Raw genomic sequence first — 18815 nt, 5'->3', positions numbered from 1 at the left:
CTAAACCTCTCCCCACCTTTGTCTTTGGGGAAAGAAATGGAAGCCCTCATGAGAATAATAGCAACCTGGTTTCTGTTTTCTCCAAGCCTTTCTTTTCTTCCTCCACAGGAGCCAGCGGGGTGGGTCGCAGCCACATTAAGAATGCCCTACTCAGCCAGAACCCAGACAAGTTTGCATACCCTGCCCCATGTAAGTACCTCTGGGGTCCTTGGAGGACAGGTAGTGGTCTTTTCTATGTGTGACTTTATTTTAAATGTTTGATTATAAAAACAAAATTTGGGAAAATGCAAATGTGTACATATAATCGCTCCAGGTAACTATGTTGCTATTCTTTTCTGTGCTGTTTGCCTGCATAAGAGAAGCAGTTGAAAATACTTTTATCCTGCTTTAAATAAGGAAGCAAGTAATGTTATTGAAAACATAGATGACTGGGGCACCTGGCGGGCTCAGTTGGTGGAGCATACAACTCTTGATCTCTGGGTTGCAGGTTCAAGCCCTACGTTGGGTGGAGACATTACTTACAAATAAAAACTTTAAAAAAAATTGTTACTTTTTTCATTTTACTTTATATTATAAACATTTTCTCATGTGCCTAAATCCCAGTCCATTGAGAGGCTATATTGTAATTTCCTTAGCTCTCCACTATTGCTGATATCTAGGCTGCCTCTCATTTTCCTGAATGTCTTCTGAATCAAAGCAGCGCTCAGGAAAGGCACAATGTCGGCAGTAGTCCTCAGTAGGAGGAGAATCGGGCCAGTGGCCAGGTAGGGAATCAGATGACTTGCTTTCCCCAAAGTGCATCTGCATAGTATGATTGCGTACATCCCCAGGAACAGATCCTCCTTCTACATTTTGCCTTTAGGGGTAAGTGACATACTAGGGGCAGAAAGCAGATGGCCCGTGGTTGAGGAATGAGTGGGAAAGTTTGAAAGTAGAAATAGCCAGTAGAGAAGAGTTGTTGTTTTATAAGATGGGAAGAGAGAGAGGCGTGTGCAGGTGTGGATTGAGAGACAAGCAGAGGGTGCACAAGACAGGGGTTGTGCTTCAAGCTGTGATATCTGGGGCATGTTTTAGAGGACAATTTATATGAATAATAGTAAATGTTGTGACTTAAGAATATTCCAGCATTTAACAAAATGAGTTTAAACCAAACCAAAGTACTCTTCTTTCCAAGCTATTAAAAGGAAATTTCACATACACACATTTTCAAGAAATCCTAACCATAGCCCATAGATCTGTTTAAAAAATATAATCAGAGGCACCTGGGTGGCTCAGTCAGTGAAGCATCTGCCTTCGGCTCAGGTCATGATCCCAGGGTCCTGGGATTGAGCCCCGCATCGGGCTCCTCACTCGGTGGAAAGCCTGCTTCTCCCTCTCCCTCTCCCAGCCACTCCCCCTGCTTGTGTTCTAACAAGTAAATAAAATCTTTAAAAATATATATAATCAGGGGCGCCTGGGTGGCACAGCGGTTAAGCATCTGCCTTCGGCTCAGGGCGTGATCCCGGCGTTCTGGGATCGAGCCCCACATCAGGCTCCTCCGCTGTGAGCCTGCTTCTTCCTCTCCCACTCCCCCTGCTTGTGTTCCCTCTCTCGCTGGCTGTCTCTCTGTCGAAATAAATAAAATCTTTTAAAAAAATAATAAAATATATATATATATATATATATATATAAAATCAACTGTCATTTCTCCAATTCTGAGCTCTAATATTCCTGGGATTGGTGATTTTAAGAACTGTAACTTCATATAGGAAGAGGGATAGGAATGTTCTTCATTGGGCTTTGCCTCTTTAAAGTTAACCACATTCCAGATGGACAGGCTGTTTCCTGTCCTGCATCGTCTATGGTCAGCCCTTCAGGATCCTGTGGGAGAGAACCCTCTATTAAACTCTCTGCACTGAAGGCAGCTGGGATTTAAGTACAGATGCCATGGTCCAAGCCCCTAGGAGATGGCGAGGACCCAGTTTTGTCAGGGATTTGGGTTCTTGTGCAGATACAACACGACCACCCAAGAAGAGTGAGGAAGACGGGAAAGAGTATCACTTCATTTCCACCGAAGAGATGACCAAGAACATCTCCGCCAATGAATTCTTAGAGTTTGGCAGCTACCAGGGCAACATGTTTGGCACCAAATTTGAAACCGTGCACCAGATTCACGAGCAGGACAAGATTGCCATCCTTGACATCGAGCCCCAGGTGGGTAGGCATGACAAGGCAGGCATGGATGAGGTTTGGGTCACGTAGTTTCGGTGGGGTCATCTAAAACCACGACAGTTGTACCAGAAATGATGGAAATAGTATTGGGCTTGGTGACGCCCAAAGATACGTATTAGAAGGAAGCCATCATGATGGCTAACTCTGGTCCTTTTCTTCCTCCCTCCCCTTCCTCTTCCTCTAGACCCTGAAGATTGTCCGCACGGCAGAACTGTCACCTTTCATTGTGTTCATCGCACCTACTGACCAGGGCACTCAGGTGGGAAGGACGGGGTTATGCAGGGTGGGTGGAGGTTCATTTTCCGGTTTGCCTGGACTGGGACATCAGTCCAGAGCACAGCCTGTGACCAGATCTCCCATGAGCCTCTTGGCTACTGCTATCCTTCTTCCTGAAAGGCCAAGAAGTCAAAGGGCATGGGCACATTTGATTTACTCAGCAGACACTTATTAAACCACTAGGTAGGCCAGTACCCATGCTAGGTAACAGGGACAAAATAAATCAGAGCCATAGTTCTAGAAGTGCTTGGGATCCAGTGGCAGAGATGGGCAATTTGGCAGATCCTGACACTGGTGCAATGTGGGCTCAAGTGGGAAGGACAGAGGTGGCACTGAACCCACCACCCCGCCAGGGAGAGGAAGAACTAGGCGGCCAGGCATACACTGCAAAGCCACCCCCCACTCACCACTCCTCTTTCTCTGTATCGGTGTGTGGAGAGCTGCTTCAGTCTTAGTGGCTGCACCACCTCCATTGTGCACATGTGGCAGGACTGTCACGTTTCACCGTTCCCTTCTGACTCGGTGGACGGTACACGTGGCATTTCACATATGTGCAGATAGCTCTGTAGAAATTCCAGGCAGGGTTGCCAGGTCCAAGGATGCTTATGATGGGAATTGAGAATTACCTGGGAAAGTGCTTGTTTCCTGTGCCAGGAGCATGTTATCCAAAGTTTCATTTTTTGACCAATCTACTAGAAAAATATAGTCTCTCTGTACTTTTCTCTTACTGTTAAGTGGTTGCATGTTTTATCAATCCATTAAAGGCTATTTGTATCATCTTTTCTGCAAACTGCCAGGTCACGTTCCTTGGCTTATTTTTCTCTTGCGTTATTGGCCTTTCTTGTACTACCTTCTAGGAACTCTGTACTCGGGTAATTAGCCCTTGGTGACATCAGTTCTAAATATTTTTTTTCCCAGTTTGGCGTCTTTTGGCGCTTATTGCTATGCAAACGTTTTTACTTTTATGGAGTTATCAGTCTTTTCATAGCCACTTGTTTGGGACTCTAGAAAGAGGCCTGGGGTTGTAAGTCACCCTTATCCTTGTCCCAGGGTTGCGGCTGTGGTGGCTACAGCAATGGGGAGATAACTGCCTAAGTCCATGCCACAGCGATGGGGCTATTGATCTTCAGAGTTCTGATGATTTATAATCAGGGTTGTTTTGAGATCCTCTAAGAATTGCAGTGCTCTTGAGTGTCTCTCTACACCCTACTCTATTAACGTTCTCAGGGAAGGTGTTCAGAGCTTGAGTCTTTAAGCAGGTGACTCTGAGGCAGGCAGTGGTCACAATGAACGTCCACTTAAAACCCATCACTGACTTCTTGGGCTCCATGCTGCGGGCCTGCCTCATCTATGCTTCTCTTTTCCTTGCAGACGGAAGCCCTGCAGCAGCTGCAGAAGGACTCCGAAGCCATCCGCAGCCAGTACGCACACTACTTTGACCTCTCACTGGTCAATAATGGTGTTGATGAAACCCTTAAGAAATTGCAAGAAGCCTTTGAGCAGGCATGCAGTTCTCCACAGTGGGTGCCTGTCTCCTGGGTTTACTAAGCTTGCAGAAAATGGGCAATGGTGCTGTGCCCTCCTCTAGCGGTTTGAATTTCATTCTCCTTGCTTTAAGACAAACAGGGACACTCCAGCTAGTTTGTCAGCTTCCAGTGCTCTGCATCTATCCTAATTAGGCCAGTGGGTGTCAGTCTTGTTCAGGCTCCTTGGCTGGGCTCTGATTTTCCTGATATAGATGGAGCCCCATTGATGAGGGTTTTGGAAGAATCTCTGGAAATCTAAGGCCCAAAGTACTATAAAAATGTAACTGCTAATCAAAGATGGTGCACACAGAGAGGAAAAAGCAATGGCCCTTGTTCTTTAAAGCCTGTGCTCCTTCACCTTTAATTACACTGGGCATGTCATGTGTCTTTGAAGCATTTGTAACCTCAACTTTCTAAAATGCCAGAATGAAGCAGCTGTGCAACAGGATGATGTCTGCTCTAGGGAAACCCTCAAAAGCAATAAAAACGTTGCTGTGTTAAGATACCAATACCCTGTTAACTCTCTGGAGAGGGAAACGGCACCACCTGTCAGCCCCTGAGGACAGCATCATAGCAGTTGCCTCTTCTGGATTCAGAAGTCTCCCTCAACCCCACAGAGGTCAAGATAACCCCACCTCCCATCATGGGGATGTGTGATGGGCAGGGAGCCATCCGGTGTGCTACATGCGGACCTGAACGCTCACAGACGTGTAACCTATAAAACGAGTTTGGGAGCAAAGGTGTGATCATCCCGTTTCTGCTCCATGGGGAGAGTGCTCAGAATGCTTTGCTTCCGCTTGCATCTCCCCCATTTTTCTCCTGGCAGCTGCTTTTTAGCTTTCTCGTCATTCTCAAGACCTGGTTTCCACAGCGTCCCCACAACTGGCTGCCCAAATTAATCTGTATCAGAGGCAAAGGACTCCACTCCATTGTTCACACAGCAGCTAGCTGCAGGGATTACGAACAGCTGTGCCCTCAAACTCCTACCACCACCACCACCCCCCCAAGTCTCCCGAGGCTGGTGCCCACATAGACATGCACATAAGATGCTCTAATCCTGGACGAGGACCCAACAGGCGCACACATGTAGCTTCCTGCTTTTTGACTTGCCAGAGGCTTCTATTCTGACCTCCTTTCCAGTGGAGGGAAACCCAGCCTCAGGCCTATGGTCAGAATCCCTCCCTGCCAGACACACTGCATAAGTACTTCTATCTTCCCCTTCTCAACTGTTTGGGGAGATCACTGGATTCGTGATGATTCCCCATTTTACTCTAGTCAATGTCCTGAATGAAGATTCCAGAGCATTTATTCCCGTGCCAGGTAATAGGCCCCAAGATGAATGTCACGAGACAAGAACCAGAGAGAGTAACCAAGGAAAAGCATCAAATTTCAAATAGGACATCAAGTTCCCTAGATTTTTAATCAAAAGTTTATATTTTTTTGTTCTACTAGGGTAACATCCCCCAAATTAGAAAGCCCGAAAAGAGATACTTAAAAACAAGTAAACTTTAATAAGTAAAAAGTACAACCTTCTCCCAGCAATAAGCGATTGCATCCTTTGAAAGTAAAGGAGATTAGTTAATAAAGAAGAGAACATGGAACACTTTTTTAGCTTCTGTCACAAACACAAGTAGGCAGATGAATTCAGGCGTGTGAGGCTGTACACACAGGCTCTGAAGGAGTATACAAAGGACACTAAGCCAGAGACGGGAGTGGATATAGCTGACACAATGGCTCGCATGTGGCCAGGACAGACCACTGTCCTCACAGGACATGGGAGAAAAAATTTATCCCCCCAGCAAACAACGTGGTTCAGTTCTATCCTTTTACTTGCTCCACACCATTTCACTGAGCAATGTTTAGAAACTTTTAAAATGGATTGTGGGGTGGTGCGAACCAGGAGAGCGCTAGGGTGTTAAAACAGCCATCGGGCACCAGCCGCAGCTGGTTCCTGGGCTGGGCTGGATCTGAAGGAGAGGATCCCCCACTCTCCCAAGCGGAGAAGTGGGTGGCATCAAACCTGCTTCCTTCGCCCATATCCTTAAAACAGGACAGGATGAAATGACCACACCAGGAACGTCACTGAGTCCTCAAATAGCAGCTAGAATGTGCCAGAACTCTCCACCCTTTCTGGGACCTGTGTTCCATTCCCTCAAGAACAAAAGGAATTCTGTTTTCGCAATAAGGCTTTAATTTCTCTTCCCAAGTGGACACAGCGCTCACAGCGGCGTCCACTACTCAGAAACCACTTCCACTTTTATTTTCTTCTTTTTCTTCTTCTTCTTGGTGCCGTCGCTGTCCTGGGAGACAGAGAAAGCCTCACAGCATCTGTTAACAACCACATTAGGGGAGTCCCAAAGGCCCAAAAAGCCTTTTCAGGATCTGTGAGGATATTCGGGATAAAATCAAGTTTACACAGAACACAAAGTCCTGAGCTTTTCAGATAACACAGATAACACCCTTCACATCCCCCCTCACCATCCACAGCATCCCAGCTGCGCGGTGTTCACTGTAAGACGCTGGGACCTGCCTCTGTCCATCCCACAGCAGCGGCGAAGGGCACAGGCACTGTGGGCACCGGGAGGCTGCGGCTCCCTCCCCCTGCGAGTCTCTGACCGTGCGCATACATACCCCGTCTCCTGGGTCGTCCACACTCTCTCGAGCAGCTTTGGCCTTTTTATCCTTCTTCTTCTTCTTCTCCTTCTTGATCAGCTGCGCAGAGGTCTCGTCACTTTCACTCTCTCGCTTCCGCTAAGGTGGAGACAAGTGATCAAATGTTAGATCTTGGGTAAAAACAGATGAGAAACGTTCAGTAAGAAGGTAGAGTACCACCGGAAAAGTTCCTGACTAAATCCAAGAGGAAGGTTTCTAATTACAAACCCCAACAGAACCTTAATTTACAGAGAATTCAAACACGGTCTCATCCCTGAAGACCAGGAAGCCACGGGCGCAGCGGGAGCACCAAAGCAGCAGTGGCGGGCTCAGGGACTGTGAAAAGTGCAAAGGTGGCAGGCAGTCCAGGAGTTTGGACAGGCCCCATGCACGCCCGAAGCTCTTCCCAGGCAGCTCGTTTCAGGTCACTCAGCACAACCACTCTGTGCTCTAATGCCTGAGAAACTGGGGTGCTACCACATATTTTCCTGAACTTTTCAAACGCTGAGCTAATGCGATTTAGAGGTTGTCAGCCGCAGGTGACTTTGCTGAGTTTTGTACAGCTTTGATTTCAACACAAGCTGTGCCGCCATCTGACCCAGGGTGGGGGCTACAATAACACGTACCTCCACCGTGTTCCAGTGTTGTCGCCTCTGCTGAGCCCACAATCCTCCCAGCAGACACAACACGGAATGTGAACTGGAGTCCACACAATCCAAATGAGTACCCCAAGGTATGGCATGACATCCTCTCTACTGTGTGCATCACGCACCCCCAAGGGGAAGCCTTGCCGTACTGAGCCATGACACGCGACTGCAACCAGCGAGAGAAGCCAAGTGCAATCATCTCCCAAAGCGCACTCCACACGGCTCACAGCACGTCACTTACCTTTGGGGCCTTCACCACTTCGGCAACTTCCTGTGCGGCTTCTAGCGCTCTGGCCCCCACCTCTCTCTTTGCAGAGTCACTGAAAGAGAAGTCGCAATACGTGAGATGCACCGAACGGCTTTCCAGGGAGGTGAGTACTGCTGCGTCCTCAATCAGTGATATCTAGCAAGTCTAAAGCCACCATCAAAATACTGACGACAGACAGAAGAGCTCACCACTTACTGTTGCAGACTGACTCCCTCTAGAGTCCCACGAGCCAGACTAGAAAGGGATAACTGTCTGCTGTGCAGGCCCAAGCCCCTGCCTGGCCCAGGCAGTCAAGCGGTAGTCCCTACAGCTCCCAAGGCCTCGTGAGCACCACACAAGTTCCTACAGTCCCACATTTTAGCAGCTCTCCCCCAGACTAAATCTGCCACCTCCCCATACCCAGGCTCCACACCCTCCTGTCCTGACTCACCTAGGCAGCCACCAAGCCGCACCTACCCCTCTGGGCTCTGCGGCCTTCCGTCCTTACTGCAGTTGACGTCCTCACCTGTAGCTGATGTACTACTGCGTCCAGGCAGCAAGCATGCCGTCTCTACCTGCCTGGGGCTCTCACACATCCTGCCCTCACCTGTAGTCCACATACTCCTGCATCCAGGTGGCAGGTGTGCTGTCTGTGGGCTTCCCATGCTTATCCAGAAGACCCTGCTTGATCATCAGCTTCTTCTGACTTGCCTGGTAGACCGTCAGGGTTTCAACATCAGAACAGTGTAACACATGAAGCAGGTATTACGCTTGCTCAAATAAGACTCCTCCCTTGGGTGTTCTCAGCTGGGCCTCACACTTCTCTGCAAAGCACTCAGAACTCACTCTCTCCAGCAGGAGCAAACGTGGGACTTGTCAAAAGTCACAAAGCCTACTTTATCAGTGAAAGCCTCTGAAATGTCATTTTGTGCCACTTCCCTCCCACCTCATTCTTCCACCACAGGGCCTTTGAAGTACATACGATTCCAGCTTCCCCAGCCTCTCCCCTCCCTTCTTCACCTCATCAACACATAACATTGTGTCCTTTATGTTGGCATGGCTCCAGCGAAGACCCCTTACCCAAACCCCCCAACCAAGTCCAACCCCTCATTTTGGACTCCTGAGGCTTTTAGTTGTGCTTGGCTTCAGTTGTGCAATAGGACTGATGTCCATCTGCTTCCCCCCAGTAGACTAAAATCTGTAAGGTCTGAGATGGTCCCATTTCTACTCACCATCACTCTCCAGAGCCCAGTACAAAGCAAGGTTGTGATGATAGGGACAAAGTCGAGAGCCACCCAAGTGAGTATTCAACAACACAAAAGAGTTAACTCACAGCAGGGCGCACACCCAGTCCCACTTACCTTTGGACCTAAACCCCACTTCCGAGGATAAGTGTCTCTCTCCATGATTACTCTCTTGATCTTGGCTACAATACCGTGGTCACAGGTAGATATCACTGCTGTGGTCATTAATGCAATAGCTGCAGGTGTTAGAAAGAGATGAAAGAATGACTTGGAAGGGAGAAACTTTGTATGTTATGAGCCCTAATTCCACTGTTTTATATAAATTTTAAAACCCCATTTTAGGGGCACCTGGGTGACTCAGTTAAGCGTCCAACTCGATTCAGCTCAGGTCATGATCTCAGGGTCATGAGATCAGCTCTGCATCCAGGGTGGAGCATGCTTAAGATTCCCTCTCCCCCTCTGCCCCTCCCTCCGCTCGTGCATGTGTTCACACGCTCTCTCTCAAAATAAATACGATCTTAAAAAAAAAAAAAAAACCACAAACATTTAAGGGGCACCTGGGTGGCTCAGTTGGTTAACCGTCAGCCTTCGGCTCAGGTCATGGTCCCGGAGTCCCGGGATCGAGCCCCGCATCTGGCTCCCTGCTCAGCGGGGAGTCTGCTTCTCCCTCTGCCCCTCACCCCGCTTGTGCTCAAGCTCTCTCTCTCTCTTTCAAAGGAATAAATAAAATCTTTACAAAGAAAAAAAAAAACATTTAAGACTCGAAGCTCTACTGCCTTGAGGTTTCCTTTGCTGAGGATGTTCTTATGGAGAAAATCCACCGTTATGGGAAAAAAGCTCTGAAACCATATTAAAATGATCAGTTGAAAAAATATTTACACTAACCACATAAAAATCAATGCTTCCTAAATCCTCAAGAGACCTTTTTTTTTAAAAGATTTTTTAATTTATTTATGTGACAGAGGGACAGCCAGCGAGACAGGGAAGACAGCAAGGGAGTGGGAGAGGAAGAAGCAGCCTCCCAGTGGAGGAGCCCGATGTGGGACTCGATCCCGGAATGCTGATCCCGGAATGCTGGGATCACGCCCTGAGCCGAACAACCGCGCTACCCAGGTGCCCCCTCGAGACCTTTTAATAAGTAAATCAGAACTATTCATTTAACCTGCCTGATTTGCACCAGAAAGAAAGCACATCATCAGAGTCCCTTCTCAGTTGCAAGCAAGGATCTACGGATAGCAGCCAGAGAAGGGAACACCTCAGTAAGGCACCCTAAAGACACACTCATCAGGCTTGGGGCTCAGGGCACACATGGGGAACAGCTTGCACAGCCCCTTCAGGGCAACGGAACATTTGAAGTTTTAAGGGACAATCCAACAGTAGCTGAAGGTTCACAAGTTAACTGCTATAGGCAGAAAAGGAATGGACTAAACTTTTCATCTCAATTACCACAGACATTTATTCCCTTCGTTAAGGATTTTCCCTCTGCCCACTGGAGCCAGGCTGCTGAGACATGGCCTCTAATAGCAGCCAGCTGGGGCAAGAGGAAGCCCCATTTACCTCCTTCTCATCTATGCCTATCTAACACAGTCCTTTGCTCTGACTACCCCTACAGGACCCAGACAACACAAGGATTAGATGAACCTGAGGAGCCAGGACTTGGGGCCTGCTCTTAGTGAGCCTGGTTGTGATGGTGCAGAAGGAACTAGGGCAAGCCCCCGTCTTACCCATGCAGATTGCTTCCCCCTTAGTGGTGATGACCACAATCTCCTGATTGACTTCGATGCCATCCTCATATCGGAGAACACCTGGAAGCATGATTTTTGCCCCATAGCAGATTGCATTCACCTGCAGAGACAGCATGACATGTCAGAGCCCCAGCTGCTGCACTAGCCCCTGCCCTCCATCCGTACCCTTACCAGCACAAAGGAGAACACTGCGGGGGGGGGCGGGGGGGGGGGGGGGGGAACCTGCGGGATGGCGCTAATGGCACTGACAGCCACTGGCTGCAATCTGGTGCATGAAGCAACCATCCGCCACGGGCTAGGCACCTGATACACATGGACTCAGAAACGTTATTAAAGGGGAGTTTAAATCCCTACTCCTCATTCCTCCACTGGACTTAAAGGCATTTTCATCTTAAAGCCAAACACAGCCTTACTTTTCCTTAATTACTCTTCTCTCTTTTTTATCCTTGAGGACGGAAACCCTAACAGAACTAGGAGACTTTTTTGCTTTTTTGGGAGATCTGGCCTCTAACAGGCTCCAAAATAGCCAGCAAGCAAGATTACTGAGGCCTGTTGAAACAATCACATGCAAGTTAAGGCCACCTCTCCCTGACTTCAGTGGCTTGTGCCATCTTGTTTTCACTTACCTAGAACTCTTTCGCTGACCGTATTTCACCTCCCCTTTAATTTCACCCAGAGGGTACCAGTCTGACCCATGCATAAGGAGGTTATATGACATTTATGTTGTTGTTTCATATGATTACATTTTTTCAATTATTATAATGGCATAGCTTAGTATACCTCTGTAATTTTTGTCTCTTATTACAAAGCCTAACGTACCAAAAAAAAATGCACCTCACACCCTCAACTTAGCTATCTTTTGTCCCTGACATAATTACATCATTAAGAGAACTACTTATGGGGTGCCTGGCTGGCTCAGTCAGTGCAGCATGCAACTCCTGATTTCAGAGTTGTGAGTTCAAGCCCCACACTGGATCTATATAGGGATTACTTAAAATCTTAAAAAAAAAAAAAAAAAAGCTTGGTAAGTTCAGAGACTTAAAGAGAAAAAAACTTTACTGAAATTCCTAAGGACATAGCTTATAATATCTCTGAAACGCTCATTTCAACTTTCAATCCCAATCAAAAAAAAAAAAAACTTTCTGGCAACAACTTAAATATATCAAGGCTTCTTAGGCACATGCAGTACTGCCAGGTTACAGGAAGATAAATTTTATGTACCACTAATAGTTAACTTTGGGACAACTCAAAGTAAATGTTTAAACAATTTGCCTTATTTTGATATGGAAGTATGTCTAGCATTAAAGTTTCCACTTTAGTATATTCGGTTTTGATTTAGTAAAAACAATTATAAATGCTTATTCACAAAAGAATATAGAGTCCAATCTACAAAACCAGAAAAAGAATAAGCCCAATGGAAAATAATAAGTTCACATCATGTTTCATCATCTCTTTCCACAGAAAGGATTTCAGAACACAGACTGTCTCTCATCTTTGTGGAATCACATTTTGTGCAAATGTGAACTTTAACTCAGAACTTACTGCACTGTCTTTCATCACCAGCCTTTTATGAGAAGTCAACAGCTTTTCCAAAGGGTAAACAACTCGCCGCAGGTAACTCTCATCCTTGTGGTTGTCATACAGCCACTGGGCATCAAGCACGTCATGCATTGTCACCATGTGGTCCTAAAAAGCAGCCATATATGAAAACTATTGTCACTGTATCTGAAATAGTGCAACAGAACCCAAACTTCCAAAACCTGAATGAATTTAGTCCAAACTCATGAGTCTTCAGTCTCTTCAGAATCACCTCTCTTCTGAAACAAACTGAGGGCCTCAGAGGGGAGGGGGGTGTGGGAATGGGATAGACTGGTGATGGGTAGTAAGGAGGGCACGTATTGCATGGTGCACTGGGTGTTATACGCAACTAATGAAGCATCAAACTTTACATCAGAAACCGGGGATGTACTGTATGGTGACTAACATAATATAATAAAAAAACATTTAAAAAAAAGATAATAAATGACTGGATCCAACTGTTAAAAAAAAAAAAAGAATCACCTCTCTTCTACATGTCTGTACTGATATACTGAAATCTAAGTAGGCATTTTTGTAGGCTGGGAGGTAGTGAATGAATAGAGTAATGCTTTCTATCCAATCATCTCCCACAGCCCAGGTTTTCAATGTTCCAAAGTTTAATTAACAGAACAGGGAAGCTGCCCTGAACTGAACTCAACACTTTGGAAATTGTGTTTTCCAAGATGTGAAGCACGGGGAATTCCACCAAGGGCGGGAAGATATTAAGTACCAGCTCTAAAACTTCTAGCCCCATTAACGGTGTACCTTTTCACTCATGACTCCAGAACGAACCCTCCGAAGTTCCTGCATCTGACCGCCAACTCCCAGTAACAAACCAAGGTGCACACACAGCGTCCGAATATAGGTGCCAGCCTCACAACTCACCCAAAAGATTCCTAAGACACACACACACAAAAGTAGCACATTGTCCAAATTGAACACAGTGAGAAACCCAGAATTATTCTGAGCCAGCAAGATTAAATACAATAGAAAGTCTCTGACCACACCATATACTAAGGGCATCTACTCTTAACAAGAAAATTTAATTCTCAAGAATGCATTCCTCTCCACATGTGGTCAATGTTAATTCAGTTCCTCACAGACCTAATGACCCACCTAATCTTCTTTCAGGATCATACTCAATCATCTTGCTCTCATATATGGTCCGCACTCGGAGTTGCCTCTTTACTGCAGCAATAAGTGGGGGTCGCTGGAATAAGGCACCTGTCAGAGTTTCTAGGGCCTGAGAATAAGCACAAACCAAAATAAAGACTCTCATTGCATGGACTCTCAAGTAAGAGTAAACAGCCTATTGTGGCAGTTTGAGGACACAAATGAAAAAGTTTCTTCCAATCATTTAAGGCCTAAATGTCCTTTCCATTTTTGCTTCTTCTTTCAAAGACACATGGATGACTCAGTGCTTATCAGAGCCCTTTCCTCAGAAGGGACATGGCCAGAAGTGCCCCTGCCAATCTGCAGTACCTGTCCAGGCTGGCATGAGCAACCCACTGAGAAGGGCGTAAGACAGGACAGCCAGGAAAGCCGACCTGTCTCCAGATGTCTACGGGTTGACACCCAAATCGCCAAAAGATGCCCTCCCTGTAATCACAAACTTACCCTAGAAAGTTGACTCCCCCCTTCAATAGCATTGTGTAGCCGGACAATTCCCACATACTCTTTGCCTGAAAAATGACAAAAGAGTAGTCAGGTGTGGCCACTGAGTTTTCTGTATTTTTATATGCTCATATTCCCATTTTATGCAGCAAAAGCATGCAATTTGATGACCTCTTTCTGTAAAATTTCCATTAAGACAGGTTTCATGGTTTGAACACGGGAAAGGAATGGAGATGCTTCCTCTCATTAGGAGTTCAACTTCCAAGCTGCTGACAAGGATAGCTGGAATACCCAGTATAGAGCCTGCTTAGAACAAAGCCTTGCAAGGTCATGTAGGAGTTTCCCCTGATGAAAATGAGGGAAGGGCATTTTAGCAGCAAATACTCCGAGGAGCCTGGAGCGATAAGCCTAGAGATGGACTCAGACACAGCTCTGTCTCAGTGCTGGGAACAGATAGTCAACTTGATGTGCACATGCCCAGTACCTGGAACTCCAAAAAAGGCAGACTCACTACGATATGGCAAGGGACAGAAGGTACACAACCAGAGTATCCCTGCTTAGGATTTTTTTTAACTAATGAAGAAACCACTGCCAAGGGCCAAAAAGTAGAAGGAGGAAATGAAGAAAGTCTTCCAATAACAAAGTAGCTGCCTCTGTTTACTCCCTCTTCCACATACCTGCACTCTGCTGAGATTTCACCAAGCGAGTGGCTCGTTCTATGCACACGATTAAACAGCCAGTCACCTTGGGATCCAGAGTACCACTGTGTCCTGTCTTCTCCACCCGAAGTATTCGTCGGATCCAGGCTACCACCTCATGGGAAGAGGGGTTGGAAGGCTTGTCAAGATTAATGAAACCTGTCCTAAAATGGAAAAGAAATCACTGTGCCATCATCTCTGGCCCTCTAATAAAAACTAAATCTGAAGAGTAAAAAAGTTCACCACGGGTACAGGTAATGTATTTACAGCAATTCTAGGCCATTCTAAAATGCCACCACGTCCTTGAACAACTGATGTGAAAAAGTAACTTTTTTAAGTACACTCAATGACCAATGTGGGTTCAAATTCATGACCCAAAGATCAAGAGTCCCATGCTCTACCGACTGAGCCAGTCAGGCACCCCTGAAAAGGTCATATGAGAAGAACAGAAGTCTGAACAGTACATGCTCCCAACACACGTACCTGATATAGTCCCCAATCTCCCTCTTCAAAGGATTTGAACCACAAGGAAGAGGTGTATAATGTGCTGTCCTTACATTTAGCTTATCAAAATTCTGGAAAGCAATGATACAACACAAAATAAACTTAATAAACCATTAACATATGTAAAACAAGAGTCAGCACCACTATCGACCATGTTATGGTTAACCCGCAAGTTTATAAACTTGGATTCAGCTCCTATATTTTCATTATCTAGTGTGAAAGACTGTTAAGCCTCCTTACACACTGGAAAAATTACCCATATGAACAGAATTAAGACAAATTTGATCACTTCTCAAGAAAGATTTCTTAGAGTACTAAGACTGGCAACGTTTCTCATACACAACCAGCTTGTTCCTGCACCAGATCTCTGCTTTACCCAGGTCTGCTTCTTTTCATTCTTCTCCTTTCCAAGGCTTGACCACAGGTCTGAGAGAGCTCCCCTCAACTGAAGCTCATCCTTCATGTTGCCCAGTTTAGTTTCATCATGGTACTTAGTGCAAATAGCAATTGTTTTTTTAACTATCTCTCACACCTAGATTTTAAATTCCAAGATAGCAGGGACGGTGGCCTACCCAGTTCGCTAGCATATAGAGCCTGCAACAGTAAAGCAGATATAAATGGTAGACCCAACTGACCAAGCAGAAACTCAAATGTGTTGAATTATAAAAGCAAATCCCTTTCGTTTACTTCATAGATATTGGTTTATTATAACACTTTGTCAAGAGGCATCTCAGTAACTTTCTCTACCCTAGCCTTTTCTCCTAATCTCATACCTGGTACCCACTAAGTTGTTTGTGAAACTTGTAATTCAACTCATTACTGAGCCACTCTATTTAAAATCCAACACAACAGTCAGCAATTTCTAGAGGACCTGTTACATGCTAAGGACTATGGCTAAACACGTTTCATGGATTACCTCCTACAGCCCTCAGCCAGCCTTCCCAAGAGAAGATACCATAAGCAAACAGCCTCAGAGATTAAACAGCCTCAAGAGTCAGGCTCAAAGTCACACACTGCCTGACTCAAATTGGTCTGGCTTCAAAGCCCGTGTCCTCAAGCACTAAAGCAGTCCCACTCCAAGTGTGGCCCACAAACTTTACAAGTCTGTAACGTGGAGTTAAATATAGAAACCAAGAACTAATTATTTATAAACTTTTAATGGCAGTATGACATTATTGTGACATTTTAACTGCATTCTGTTGCAGCACTGGGTGCACTGGAAATGAAAAATGAAAGAAAACCTAATTCTTCGTGTCAGACACTTTGAAGAACACTGCTTTAGACTGTATCATCTGACATTCCCTAAGTCAAAGATGCTAGTACAAATCACTCTTAATGAACTCCTAACACTCAAATAATGTAAAAGCTAGGCATTGATCTGATACATAATCTTAACTACATACCTTGAGCAACAGGGGCCACTGAGATGTGTCCAACTGAGCCACCTTGGATTCAGGTTTGATAAGAAATTCTTCAGCATGTTGTATCTCCTTATACAGGACAGAAATACACTGTTAAACTTCCCACCTGCTTTTGAACAATTCCATTACTACCATGTAAGTCTAAGCCTCTTAAACAGAAAACAAGGTAGTCTCTATGCCTCTTCACTGGGACTTCCAAGTAAGAAAGAAATGAACCAGGATCTCAGAAGGGTAAGTGAAGTGCCACCAAGATGGGGACTGCTAGGAGTGCCTGGGTGGCTCTGTCAGTTAAGTGTTTGACTCTTGATTTCGGCTCAGGTCATGATCTCAGGGTCCTGAGATGGAGACCTGTGTCTGGCAGTGTGGTGAGCATGGAGTCTCCTTGAGATTCTCTCTCCCTTCCTCTGCCCCTCCCCCAACACAGCGCCCACAAGCACACTCTTTCTCTAAAGAAAGAAACAAAATCTTCAAAAAAAAAAAAAAGATGGGGACAGTTACTTAAAAAGAAAGAGGGATAGTGGGTCTGTGGGTGGGATAAACAAGAATTTCACGGAGAGCAGCTGGTGTAGTCAACATAATTTAGCAAACTATACTTGACAGGAGAGATTTAGGTGGCTGGGGTAGTGTGGTTTCTACACAACCACCACCCAACTCCAACCCATTCCTTAAAAACTTTTAAACAGTTCTTTTATGTAATGTGTTACCTAAGTAATGTTTCCCTTCAGTTAAAGCGAAGTATAACATATTCCTACTCACTGCTACATCATCTTCGGGTAACGACTTCCGCTCCTTTTTCTTCTTATGTTTCTTCGGCAAAATAAATACTAAAACAGACAAGAGTTTGGGGAGTTTTTCTCGAAAATAATGGTAACGAAGCTGAAAATAGAGAATGAAAGCACAGCAAGCAGAAAATGGACGTTTGGTCTTGAATTACTGGGGAAAGCAAAGTGTGTAAGGCCAAACGCGTGGGTTGAACAGCTGGGTAACCGACCGCAAGCAGTAGCACATGTCGGCTTCCATTCCGGTTCACCACGTGGCCGTGGCGGGGCTTAAACCTGCCGCAGAAGTGCTCGGCCCACGGGCTACAAAGTTCCGTAAGTGACCACTCAACTGCCCCCTACCCTGTCTGTGGCCCATAGAACTTTCTTGCGACTTGGAGCTAGGCGCACGCCGGAGCCCCTCGGCCCTTGTTCTTCCCTGCCTGTTCCTACACGCCCTTTCGCTTGGCACTGACCGTAGCGTCTGGGCTGGCGGCGGTACAGGTACTGCCAGGTCTCCCGTCACAGCGGGGTCGCCGACAGGGCCGACCCCTTTCAACGGCGACCGGGGCCCTAAGGAGGCTGTGCCATCGCGGGAGGCCCGGGCCTCGCGGAGCCACGTCACTGAGAGGACCCCCCATCCCTTGCCCTCACCCGTAGACCTAAGGCCAAGAGGCAAGGCCAGCGGAAGGCCCGGCTGCGACGGGACCCGCCTGACGGCAAACCAGCGGAGAGCTCGGCCCCCGACGCCGTCACCTTCCCATCCCCGGCTCTCCAGGGCGGCGGAGCTGGTACTTAGACCGGCTACCCACGAGGAAACGACACTTACCTTCCGCGTCCGCCATGTTGCCCCGCACAGCGTGCGAGCCGCGTGGGCCACCACCGAGGGAGCTAGCACACACTCCCGCCGCCCTCAGGCCGCGCCACTAAAACCCGCCCACCTGTGCGACGCCGGGTGCGTGCTGCGCCGCGGGGCTGGGGGGCGGGGCCAGGCTCCGGGAGCAGAGCCCGAAGCGCGCGCGGACCACCGCCGCAACTTCATTGGCTGGCTCGCCCCCGCCCCGCCCGCGATAGCGCGTCCGCGCGTGCGCTTTGGGACTTGCCCGGCCCTAGGAAGCCGGTGTTGGAGACGCATGCGCAGCCCGCCCCGGCTGCCCGTAGCCTGTGGGCGTGGCCCCGACCACGGTTCGCTGACCTTCCCCGGGTTTGACGCGGGCTTGGGTACCCCGGTATCCCGCAAGCACTCTGTTAACAGCCCTCTCGGCTTCCTGTCGCCGACCCTTTAAGGTTGGTATCGGATCAGTCCCGACTGAAAAATAAAGACGTTGAGGCACGGAGGTTGAAAGTCCTTTGCTGCTTGCAATACCCATCTAGCTAGAGTGGTGCTGGCCAATAGGAATACACAGCGAGTCACTTGTGGACTTTTAAATTTTCCAGCAGTCACAGGGCAAAAAAAAAAAAATGGTAAAAAGAAAAAGGTGAAATTGATTTTAATAACGATTTTTGTGTAACCCAGCGATCCGAAATATTATCATTTCAACATATAAGCGATACACTTTATGAATGGAATGTTTTACATTTGTATTTGAACTTAGTCTTTACAGTGTGTATTGTACACTTAACAGCGCACCTCGATTTGAACTCCAGGACGGGGCTCCATGTCGTGCTCTATAGTCACAGGTCGCTTAATGGCC

At 46.9% G+C, this 18815-nt stretch overlaps 2 protein-coding genes and 2 non-coding genes across 6 annotated transcripts in view; 1 reads left to right on the top strand and 3 right to left on the bottom strand.

Moving 5' to 3' along the window:
- The window catches only part of MPP1 (membrane palmitoylated protein 1), a 30905-nt gene extending 26389 nt beyond the window's left edge, over positions 1–4516 (top strand). Inside the window, exons 9-12 of the mRNA XM_034648962.1 lie at positions 109–189; positions 1991–2193; positions 2396–2470; positions 3859–4516. Of these exons, the coding sequence (XP_034504853.1) occupies positions 109–189; positions 1991–2193; positions 2396–2470; positions 3859–4035 (536 nt within the window). The 3' untranslated portion in view covers positions 4036–4516. The remainder of the gene's footprint in view (positions 1–108; positions 190–1990; positions 2194–2395; positions 2471–3858) is intronic.
- Positions 4517–5400: 884 nt separating this feature from the next.
- On the bottom strand, positions 5401–18129 carry DKC1 (dyskerin pseudouridine synthase 1). Of its 3 annotated transcripts, none has more exons than XM_034648960.1 (15): positions 17951–18127; positions 17120–17187; positions 16346–16432; positions 14922–15013; positions 14418–14602; positions 13744–13808; positions 13243–13369; positions 12892–13022; positions 12091–12234; positions 10528–10648; positions 8921–9039; positions 8167–8270; positions 7554–7632; positions 6645–6764; positions 5401–6341 (listed from the first exon to the last, which is right to left on the bottom strand). In XM_034648960.1, the coding sequence occupies exons 1-15, from the start codon at positions 17964–17966 to the stop codon at positions 6333–6335; spliced, it is 1467 nt and encodes a 488-aa protein (XP_034504851.1). In that variant the 5' UTR covers positions 17967–18127; the 3' UTR covers positions 5401–6332. The 3 variants fall into 3 exon arrangements, with proteins under 3 accessions (XP_034504851.1, XP_002930934.1, XP_034504850.1); XM_002930888.4 differs by having other exon boundaries at positions 5401–6313; positions 17951–18123; XM_034648959.1 differs by having other exon boundaries at positions 6269–6395; positions 17951–18129.
- Positions 7710–7838, bottom strand: LOC117797566. The gene has a single exon (XR_004622573.1). It is a non-coding gene; the product is annotated as a small nucleolar RNA SNORA56 (small nucleolar RNA).
- LOC117797565 lies at positions 12657–12794 on the bottom strand. The gene has a single exon (XR_004622572.1). It is a non-coding gene; the product is annotated as a small nucleolar RNA SNORA36 family (small nucleolar RNA).
- Positions 18130–18815: the final 686 nt, after the last annotated feature.

This window comes from Ailuropoda melanoleuca, chromosome X, assembly GCF_002007445.2.
Source record: "Ailuropoda melanoleuca isolate Jingjing chromosome X, ASM200744v2, whole genome shotgun sequence".
Taxonomy (NCBI): Eukaryota; Metazoa; Chordata; class Mammalia; order Carnivora; family Ursidae; genus Ailuropoda; species Ailuropoda melanoleuca.
The sequence above is the reverse complement of the archived record's forward strand: the minus strand, read 5'-3'. Positions and strand labels throughout refer to the sequence as shown.